General features: G+C 40.0%; 1 protein-coding gene across 1 annotated transcript; it reads right to left on the reverse strand.

Moving 5' to 3' along the window:
* Positions 1-7,433: 7,433 nt before the first annotated feature.
* On the reverse strand, positions 7,434-8,765 carry LOC122643338 (aspartic proteinase CDR1-like). The gene has a single exon (XM_043836972.1). It carries the CDS (start codon positions 8,763-8,765, stop codon positions 7,434-7,436), a length of 1,332 nt encoding a protein of 443 aa, XP_043692907.1.
* Between the last annotated feature and the right edge of the window lie 2,867 nt (positions 8,766-11,632).

The raw sequence follows: 11,632 nt of genomic DNA on the forward strand, positions 1-11,632 counted from the left end.
GCTTATATGCCTCCGAGAAGAGGGGATCAGGCAGGTTCCACGTGGGATCAGCTGAAGACTTTGCAGCTATGGTGGATTCCGCCTCCCTCCAGCCGATTCCTATAACAGGTAATAAGTTCACATGGTCAAATAATCGGCGGGTGGGTAACGTATGGGCAGTATTAGATCGCAGTTTTGGCAATGATGCATGGTGGCAGCAGTATGAAGGTTGTGTGTAGCAGGTTTTGGTTAGGGGACCTTCTGACCACTCACCCCTTGTGGTTGCTTGTGATAAAGTGCCTCATCCTTCAAATGCCCCATTTCGAATGCGAAGGTTTTGGGTGGACCATGAAGACATTCATGGATTTGTGCAAAATTCATGGTCGGTGTCGGTCCAAGGCTCTCCGCTTTTTGTGGTAGCAGCTAAATTAAAACGCCTAAAAGGGCCATTGCGAGAATGGGCGAGAGGGGTATTTCCACATATTGATCTAGAGGTTGCTCGATCAAGGGAAAGTCTAGATGCTATTCAATCACTGTTAGAAGCAGAGGGATTCTCTGAGGAACTGTTTGAAAGAGAGCTGCAGGCTAAGAGGCACTATGATCAGGCCATTTTACTACAAGAGAAGCTGTGGTGTGAAAAAGCCAGGGATAAATGGATAAAGCAGGGTGATAGGTGTACCAAATATTTTCACATGACCGCCAGAATCAGAACAGTAAGAAACTCGATTCAGGAATTAATAAAGGACGATGGGGAGGTCATAAAAGATGCCAGTGCCATAGGAAATCAAATGGCTTCACATTTTGAAACTTTTTTTAAAAGAGTGGAATCCCCCAAGGCTGTTAACTTGCTCTCAGTAATCCCGAATGTTGTTACACATGCAAATAATGAGATGCTTGCAAAGGTCCCATCGCAAGAGGAAATCAAAGCGGCAATCTTTGACTTAGACCCCACCAGTGCTCCAGGTCCAATTGGGTATGTAGGTACTTTTTTTAGGTCATGTTGGGATGTAGTAGGCATGGATGTTTGTTGGGGCCGGCTATCCAAAACTTCTTCAAGGAAGGGGTGGTTACAAAGGGTATAAATTATAATTTTCTTAGCTTGGTCCCCAAGGTGGAGAATGCTAACAAAGTGGGGCAGTTCCGGCCAATTTGCTTAGGGAACTTCTTCTTTAAGCTAATCCCAAAAATCATGGTGACACGGTACGGTTATCTTCAATACTGCACAAGCTAGTCTCTCCGGAGCAGGGAGCTTTCCAGAAAGGGAAGGTAATCTTTGAAAACATTGGCGTGGCCTGTGAATTAACCAATGCCATGAGACTAAAATGCAGGGGAGGTGGATTGGGAATGAAGCTGGATATCCAGAAGGCGTTTGACACGCTTGAATGGGGCTTCTTGTTTGATGTGCTTGGAGCATTTGGTTTCTCACAATTATGGATTTCATGGATACAACAAATTCTGCACTCTACAAGGATTTCAGTTCTTATAAATGGAGGACCGGTGGGTTTTTTTTGGAATTGAAAAGGGGCTTAGGCAGGGAGATCCTCTCTCCCCCCTCTTATTCATCTTGGCCGAAGAAGTCTTGTGCCGAGGCATAAAAGATCTGTGCAATAGGGGATTGATTGAAGCGCTTCCTGGACCCCGTCAAGTATCTACTCCTTCCCACATTCTGTATGCGGACGATCTTTTTATCTTTATGAATGCAGATGTGCGAAGTGTAAAGACGATTAAGAAATTCTTGGAGGACTATGGTGCATGCTCAGGCCAAGTGGTGAATCTGGCCAAGAGTAAGGTGTTCTTAGGACACATCTCAGTAGCCTGAAAACAACGTATTACCTCAATTCTCCAAATTCCCATTTGCAAGCTGCCTACCAGATACTTGGGGGTAGAACTGTGGCAAGGTATAAGGAAAAAAGATATGTTCATGCCTATGATAGATAGCTTTAAAAAAAGACTAACGGCCTGGAAACGATGCCTATTGTCTATGGCGGGCCGAGTAGAGCTAGTAAGATCTGTGATGAGTAGTATTCCAATTCACAATTTCTCAATCTACCTATGGCCGGCATCAGCAATTGGTATATTGGAACGATGGATTCGCAATTTCTTATGGATGGGGGAAGCAAAAACAGACAAATCCATCACGGTTCGGTGGGACCGGGTCTTCAAGCCAAAGAAAGAAGGGAGTCTTGGAATCCGACATCTTTGAGAATTAAATATGGCACTGCTTGCGAAGCTGGCGTGGTCACTAAAAACGTCAAACACAGAATTTGCAATTTTCCTGCGAGGGAGGTTCTTGAAAAAAGATGGAAATCTAAGAAATTCGGTAGGATCATCGTCAGTATTACCAGGACTTAGAAGGGTGTGGGGTTTTGTGCAATCTGCGAAAAGATGGGTGATAGGCGATGGATCATCAACACAGTTCTGGTATGATAAGTGGGTAGGAGAACAAAGTGTAGAGGAATTATTAAAACCATATGAGATTCCACGCACTTTGGAAGCAAAAGTCTCAGATTTTCTAGATGATGGAAATTGGAATTTCCCTCAAGTCTCGGCAGCTGCACTCCTAAGTGCATTCATTAAAATAAAAGGCCTTGGAATTAGAGCTATGGCAAGGGAGGACCTGCGGGTTTGGGCGTATACAAGCTCAGGCACGTTTTCAGTGAAGTTTGCATGGAAAGAATTGAGGCTGAAGGTAGAGCCACCGGTATGGTGTTGGGCGATATGGCAACGATATCTCCACCCAAGAAGCTCCTTGTTTGGATGGCGACTCATGCATGGGGCTCTACCAACGGATGAGAAGGTATGTCGAAAAGCAATCCCACTAGTATCAAGATGAGAGTTGTGTCATTTCGACAGTGAGTCATGTACACACCTCTTCCTTGATTGTCCCTTCTCGAATCAGGTATGGACAGAGCTGCTATCTTACTTCAATGAAATATGGTCTAGATTTCCTTCTATGTAGCTGCTTTTCTCTTGGTGGCGAAGGAAATGCAAGTCAGTTCCCCTAAAAGCTATATGGGGGGTGCTTCTAATTGTGGGGAGTCAGCAGCTCTGGTTGGAACGAAATAGAAGAAGATATGACAATCTCAGAGGCACGCCGATGCATGTGGTGAAGCGCTGCCTAAGAGAGATTTTAGATTGCTCTCGTATCAAAGGGGTACAAGTTAAATCAGTCCATGACCTGACATTGACAAGAAGATTCCATGTTATGATCTCTAGACCGCTAGCAAAATCAATCAAGGAAGTACAGTGGCGGCATCCCCCAGCAGGTTGGATTAAACTAAATATAGATGGATCATCCCTAGGAAATCCAGGGTCTTCAGGTGCGGGGGGGGCCTTTCGAGATCATCTTGGCTCTGTAATCAAGATTTTTGCGACCTATCTAGGAGTGGGAACGAACTTTAATGCCGAATTAGCAGCATTCTTTGAGGGGATTAAGGAAGCTAAGGATCTTCATATTAGCCACCTATGGGTGGAATGTGATTCGGCATCAGTGGTCTCGTCCATCCTTTCAGCTAAGTTGCCCTGGAATTATACGCAACAGTGGTGGGCGATTGCAGCTTATTTTGATACTATTCAGTGGCGCATAACACATTGTTATCGAGAGATCAATACAATAGCGAATGCGCTTGCCAAAAAGGTAGCAACCCTTAAAGAGTCGCGCACCTGGACCTCAGTCTCAAATTTTATATGCCATGTGACAGCATGGGAAGCTTTGAGTCGCCCTTATTACAGATTCTAACCAATGTCTCAATTGAGGGTGTAACTATTCTTTACCTCTTTGGATGATTTTGTAACATTTTTTCTTATCATTAATATACATTGATGATCTTTTGCAAAAAAAAGGAGGCCAGTGAAATCATCGAGGGTAAGTGGATCAATCCTAGTAGTGACAGAGGTGCCAAATGACTCATATTCATTGCCTAACCCTTTGAGAATGTTGAGAACAACGTCTGAATCAGCCACAGGATGAGAAGCTGCAGCAAGGTTTGCGACCAACTCTTTGACCCTATGAAGATAGTCGGGCATGGAGCTGGTGCCTTTTTTTATTTGCAACAATTGGTACTTAAGTTGCATCACACAAGCCCGTGAATGAGAGGCATATGTGCGTTCCAGGGTTTTCCAGGCAGCATGAAAGGATAACAATAGAAGATAAGATAGGATAGACCCAGGAGATATTGAAGAAAAGAGTTCAGCATGCTCTTAATCTTATGGTGATGTTGTATTTATATTGTATGTGGTATACACGCTACATTTGAATTTAAATTTCAAACAATAAAGAGGAATTGAGTTTGAATGCAACACAAACTCCTACATACAAGGAGATGAAGAGAAGAGATAAGAAGAGGATAAGCTGTTAACACTTTGTGTGGGATAAGCCTTGACTCGATCAACATGCACACATTTGATGGAGTTCAAATTCAATTTTGAATTTGAATTTGATTTCTCTTCTATATCCTTAATATTCTGTATATTCTTTCTTTTATTTTTTTTATTAATACAAATGACCTTTTAGCAAAAAAAAAAAAAAAAAACTATATGGGGAAACCATTTGCGGCCTAGACATTCTTTATTTGGTTGGAGACTAGCTCATGAGAAATTACCTGTTGATGATCTAATTTGTAGAAGAGGGGTGCTTCTACCATCTAGATGTGAATTATGCTTTGAAAAGACAGAATCGATTAGGCAAATTTCCTTAGATTGTGTCTTTTAGAAACAAATTTTGCAATGTTTCCTAGATTGTTTCGGGGTTAATGGTTTTCGCGAACATTGACATTGGATCTGTTACAATGGTGGAAAAAGGAAATCTAAAGTACTTTCCCTTAAAAGTGCTTGGAATTCTGGAGTGATGTTAATTCTGTGAAATATTTGGATGGAAAGAAATGCACGAAGATTTGATGGCAAGAGGAAGACTGCTCCACTTAGTTTTTAAATTAGTGTTAAAAGATCTGTGTTAGCTGGGATGTAAATTAAAACATTTGATCAGATCTGTTTCGGACCTTCTATGCGCCACGTATTTGAATATTCCAATAGTTTCCCCTACTCCGCAACGGATTCGTGAAGTTGGGTGGTGTAAGGGAAAAATATCACCTCAATTTGTCTACCCGTCAATTTCCTTCCCTCTAATAGAAGGAGGTGGACCTCACCTCGGGCAGTGTGTTCGGGCAGGGGATAAGTTGGTCATTTCTGTCCCCCTATTAGATGGAATTGAGGAAATTGAGGGGCAGACAAATTGAGGGGATACAGATCCGTGGTGTAAGCCAAATCCAGGATGGACTAAATTAAATATCGATGGGTGTTCTCTTTTGGAATCCAGGAAGAGCAGGGACTGAAGGAGTTTTTCGTGATGATAAAGGAAAAATGGTTTTTTCTTTCAACATATACCTAGGTGTTGGTACGAACTTTGTTTCTGAAACGGAGAGTCTAGTCCGTCCAAGGTTTGGCTTTGCTAAATAAATGGGAGTGCGCAACCTAAGGATAGAGAGTGATTCTTCAGTTATGGTATGTGCTATTTACAGGAAATCAATTCCATGGTTTGTTAGTCAATCCTAGATGTATGTCAAAGATTTCTTGGATTCCATACCGTTGAAAATAACACATTGTTGCAGCCAATGCTAATCCAATAGCAGACTTACTAGCAAAGGATGCAGCTAAAAAAGGTACTTCGATTGATTTCCCTTCTCATATTCACTTGGAACTTGAGCGGGATGTTCAAGGCGGACCACAGTTTCAGTTCTCTAGTTAAATCTTTTTATCTTTGTTAGTCTGAATTGTTCCCTGCTGATGACATTGCCGAAGGTGGGGCTTCTCAGGCTAAATTGTTTCTTGTATTTGTCTAGGTATGCCTAGACGTTAACTCTGTAACTTTGTTTATTATAATTTATACTTGCTGACCTTTAGCAAAAAATAAATAAATAATTCCATAATGGTGGAAATGGGTGCTCTTTTTGAACTACCATTGTGAGAATCGAGATCCTCTACTTCCGCCTGCCCGGTACTACTGTGTGCGCCCAAGACACAGTAGAGTGGTGGAATATTGACGATATCGCCTTCTACGGTTGTACATTCCATGTATGACTCAATCTCCTATTTCAAGTAACCATAATCACATGCGATATGGACTCTACCACAATTGGAAATAGTGATCACATGCGATATGGATTCTTTCACAATGTCTGTCAATCTAATATTCTTGCAACCATAATCACATGCGATATGGACTCTACCACAGTTGAAAATCGTGATCACCTGCGATATGGATTCTTTCACAATCTCTGTCAATCTAATATTCTATGTAATCTCCATCATTTGTTTCCTTGTATATGTCAATCTCTTGTAACTTGTATATATACATTCCTCTATTGAGGAATCATAATCAAGGAATAACATTACACTTGACATGAAAAGACCGCCTTACCATTACCCGAGCAGGGGTAAGGCGGTCTTTACCGCCTTGCTGTGTGTAGGACGCACGATAGTATCGGACAGGCAGAATTAGAGGATCCAGATTCCTACCATTGTGTGAACCCTTAGCGGAGAGGGTGAGAGAGATAATTTAAATTGTAAACTTTGGGAGTAGTATATGTGAATTTTGTTGTGCTTTTAATCTCTCTCCCCCAAGTGGTGGAATATTTCGTTCAGAACATGATTAATTCCTCTTGATTGTGCATCACTGGTTTACAATTTGAGTGATGCACATGTTAATATATTGAATAATGGCAGTTTGTAATTTCAAACCTTATCCATGGTCTGAATTGTTATAATAATAATATGTGGTGTAATTATTTGTCCTTTAAATCTTCTACAATTTCTTTCCAATCAGCATAAAATATATGGCCTTGGCTTTCCCTCTAAAATTACTTTATGAGAGAGGGATGGATATGCTAACAATATCTAGATCCTCCATGGCGCGTTGCTCTTAGCGGTCTAAGCTGCGCAAACTGAGCCACCTGCGCAAGGATCGCCTTACCTCTGCCCAAATGCCTTGCTCGAGCGAGGGTAAGGTGGTCATTGCACGCACGGCCCAATCTACACCGCACAGGCCACTACGGGCAGCTGGGCCGTAGAGGATCTGTGTTGAACAATATACCATACCCTAGCACCCTATGTGTCTGTTTCTCTCTGCCACCCTTGAAATGGCTCCCTTAACCCTCAAAGGGAAGAAAAGAGAGATAGACACATAAACTGCTAGCATACGGTATACTACAAAAATGTATTTATTCATCTCTCTCTCTCTCTCTCTCTCTCTCTCTCTCTCTCTCTCTCTCTAAGAGATTTTATTTTTTTATTTTTTTTAAAGAAAAAACACTAAGTAATTAAATAAAATAACAACACTTTGTTACTAAAAGAGACTATGAGTAGATATAATGCAAAAGCAGAAAATATTGAAAATATTATTATTATAAACAAAGAGTTGAAAATACACATATCCATGAAATTTTCAACACATGAAACGACTAATGCTTTGTGCAATCAACTGGCTTGAAATACACCTTTCTCTTTTCAAGATCATGACCAATCAAGAAATCCATTTGAGCTATGTTCCCAAATATACTCAAACCATTTTGAGGGATAAAGGCAAAGCAGACAACTTCTTCAGATATACCAACAAAAGTATTCAGCGGTTTCAACTTCACATCAGCACCAGTAAAATGGGCAGTGATTGGAACATTAACATCTGTATCAGCTGTATAGCATAAACTAAATAACCCTTGAGGGTCTGGAACACTTTCGCCATTAATCAAATTCTTCACTTCTGATTCAAGATTTTGGTAGAAATCAGATGGGAGAAATGTCAATGTTGTACCTGAATCAAGTATAATATTTCCCTCATCAACACCAACCTTAGATGAACTCTTATATGTCAATCTCTTGTTTCCAACACTAATTCCTTCAAGGGTCACATAATAGAATGTACCCGGATTTTTTGTCACTAAAGGAGTCGAAATGACATCGGCACCCGAAACAACAGCTTCACTACCAAAATTCAATTTGCTTGTCACATTTACCTTATCTAGAGGAACCAAGCAGTAAGAGAACTTGCCACCAATAGATGTTTTCAGTTGCGAAATCAATGATAGAGGACCCCCTCCTAACCCAACTAGACCACTTTCTCTTTCACTAAAAGTTCCATCATTGTTGTGTCCACAACCAAAGATTTTTCTTGGTAAAGGGACTGATCTACCACTACTAGTAGAACCCAATGTGATTGTCTCAGTACCAAGAAGGCCATTAGTCAAGGAACTGTCCCCATATTGATAAGCATACTCACAAGCATTAGCTTTAGAAGAACAACCATTAAAACCAGTACCTAACAAATCACATTCTTTAGAACTGCATAATAAGTTTCGATAGGTTGATGATTTGGTTGGATCAAATAAAGGAGCATTTTGCTTGTAACATTGTTCACAAGGCTTGCATTGGATCCAAATAAGATCACTACCTGTATCTGCAATTGCAAGGGTATCCACTGATGGAGTACCAAATGAAATTTTCATAAGATATGAACCACCATTAGGGACAATTTGGGTTGAAATTTGCTGTGGAGAGATTGCGCATTTCTTGAAATTATTGGCGCGAGACACCGATCGATGGAACGCATTCTGCAGACGCTCGAAACGAGTCACCGATGGGTTGTAGGTTGGAGAAAGCAATGAATCACGGTGGATAATATCGACAGTGAACCCACCTTTTTTACCAGCTTCAATTAGGCACAATGTGGAGAGATAATCAGAGAAGACTATAATTAGGGCAGGAACGGGTGAACAGGAACTAAAATAAGTAGCCATGATTTTGTAGACTAGTGTAGAGGGAGATGTGAGAATTGAAAGAGTTCTAACAAGCTGTATATAGCGATAGAGACTAGGAAGGGATTTCGTTCATCATTTTGACTAGATTCAAAGAATGCCAAAACCTTGGAGGGTTTTCCATTTCTGCACGGGTAATTGTCCAAATTCTTTTAGATTCATTAATTCTCAATGAATTACCCCTATTAATGGTAAGTTCTTAATTCTATTAGAGCAAATCAAGCTACTGAGGTGATTCCAATCTGTATTTTGACAAATCTTTGGATTGGAATATTCATATATGAATTTATAGCATTTTTTCTTTTTTTTTGGTAACTAGTTATAGAAAATTAATAAGGGTTATCCTTTTTTTTTGGGTAATGAATAACGGTTAATCCCATGGTGTGATTTTCCGATGTATTGATTTTTTGAAGAATCTTGTTTGCATCTACGGCTCATAGCTTGAAATATAAGGAAGAGTGGAAGTCGGCAACATTAGTAGAAAATTAATTAGGGTTGTACCAATTTAAATATCAATTCTTCTAATGGTAAATGGAGGTCCCTTCAGTTTTTTTGTAATTGCTGTGAAATTAATGGTGGATTTTTAAATATTGGAGGAAGTCATTAATGTGGCTAGACTCTCAAAATGGTCCACCCACGTTATACGGTTCAGATCCTCTGCTGCTGCTTGCTCATGCGATGGCCGGCATGCAGTTTGACACAGGCAGCTGAGGCGAAATGATCGCCCTACCCAGCGCCTGAGCACCTTGCCCGGATGGGATCCATGCCCTGCCTGTGTGAGGCTGCATGTCGGCCGCACGGGCATGCAGCAGGAGAGGATCCAAATTGCATATTATAAGAAACTTGGATAGAGAGGGCATGGTCTGAAATCTGAATTAGGCATGTGTCAAATTGTTATATTCAAGTTCAATTAAATATCCCCTTGTATGTCCTTGCACACATATTGTCTGCCATGTGGCAGCTTACCAAAATGACCCATGGTGGAAGATATCTCCCTCTCTCTCATGAGCGGGTCATCCGATGTTCTGTTTAGGTATTTGAAATTTTCAATATTTCAACAAGCTATACCACAAAGAATTGAAATTTTCGTCACTATATAATTGTCATAATTAACTCAAAGAAGGTTTTTTTTGTGTTTATTTGGTAAACCTCAAAGAAGGTTACTGAAAAAAGGGAGAAATAAATCAGCCCAAAAAATAAACATGGAAATTTTCATTAAGAAAATACAAAAATATCTTTTTATTATCTGTTTCATGAGTGGGCGCTATATTTGGAAATAAAAGAGAGTTTATTGGCTATTATAACTCAAATAAGGTTACTAAAAAGGGAGAAAAAAAAATTATCCGAAAAGGCAAACTTGAAAATTTTTTCATTAAGGAAGAAAAAATTATCTGTCAATATCATATTTAGAAGATGGACAGATAAGTCAAGGACGTACCAAAATATTTGGGACTCCATTGTGTTTGGAATTAGGAGTAAGGTTGGGCAAGCCATTCCCGTTGTTCCGGATAATGGTAGAAACTGGTATATTGTTGGTAGCTAGGGCATTCCATACACCCTTTTTTAGTGTAATTCCCCACCCTTAGTGGCTGGCCCAATTGGGCAGCGCTTTGATTCTCTCTCCTTCCCGTCCTTTTCTCTTTTCTATCCTCCCTTCTCCCCCCTTCTCCCCCTCTTAGGTGCTTTTGTTTTTGTTGTGCTTTCGTTGAATATATTATATTTATTCATCCAAAAAAATCATATTTTAAAATAAAAAATAGTATATTGAGAAATGCAATGGAAAAAATAAATTTATTAACCCTATGATCAAGCTTCATGTAGATATAGGATATTTAAAAAATACATCATGGGAAGGTGTGGCTTCACAGAATTTGTTTACTTGGAATCTTTTAATCTCAGCCGTTGGTTACTGATATGGTGCACACCATAACACACTAAACACCATCCTTCTGGCCTACCAGAATTCACGAAATGGAATCTTTCTCATAGAACACTTATTTTATACCCAAATCGACCCAAACAAATTTGAGAATGACCTCTGTAACCATAAAAACGTGATTACAGACCTGTTGCATAAATAAACAACAGGATACTCCCAAAATCCGTTTAAAGCCATTCAACCCTTTCTCAATTCGCTCCATTTTCGCGCTACTTCACAAAAATCTCAATAACTTCCTCATCTGATATCGAAGATAGGTGAGACAAATTGTGTTGTAAGCACGATTCAACGAGCTACATTTCTTGAGAAGATTATTTTGCCCAGTTCGGCTATTAAGACTTCCGAAAATAGATTCAAAGTGGACCCCACTGCACGATCCTATGAAATCCCAACTTTTGATGTACAAGGCCTTCACCTGCTGCTTCGATCCTTTACCAAACAATGTATAAGGACCTAATATACTTCAAAAAGTCATTCTCCAAGCTTGGATGCTGCTGTAATGCTATCAAATGACCAAAATGCCCTTGACATTGTGCAGAAGCCCGTTTGACCATTCCAACTCTACCAAACCACCAATAACTACTGCCACAACACCACTATGACCAACAACATTCCACACACTCCAGTGGACTAACACTTTGGGATGGCATACGGCTAGGGTTAAGGTTTGAGGGTTCGTCAACTGAGAGTGTTGTGTCAATGTGGGATTTGAATAAGGATGATACTATAAGCTCATTTTGCCTCCGTTTGGTTGTAAGGGGAATTAAAGGGAAGGGAAGGGAAATTTTTCAAACCTAAAAAAGAAATTTTTGTAATCATTACCCCATGTGATTGTATAAACTACTTAAATTTCTTACCATATCTAGTAAAGATACATTTTATATGTAATATTTATTTTACAATTTAAACC

The sequence above is a fragment of the Telopea speciosissima genome, chromosome 10, assembly GCF_018873765.1.
Source record: "Telopea speciosissima isolate NSW1024214 ecotype Mountain lineage chromosome 10, Tspe_v1, whole genome shotgun sequence".
In the NCBI taxonomy this organism is placed as follows: Eukaryota; Viridiplantae; Streptophyta; class Magnoliopsida; order Proteales; family Proteaceae; genus Telopea; species Telopea speciosissima.

Excerpts from the sequence above, each read along its gene's own strand:
- LOC122643338 (XM_043836972.1), bottom strand. The coding sequence starts at position 8,765 with ATGGCTACTTATTTTAGTTCCTGTTCACCCGTTCCTGCCCTAATTATA.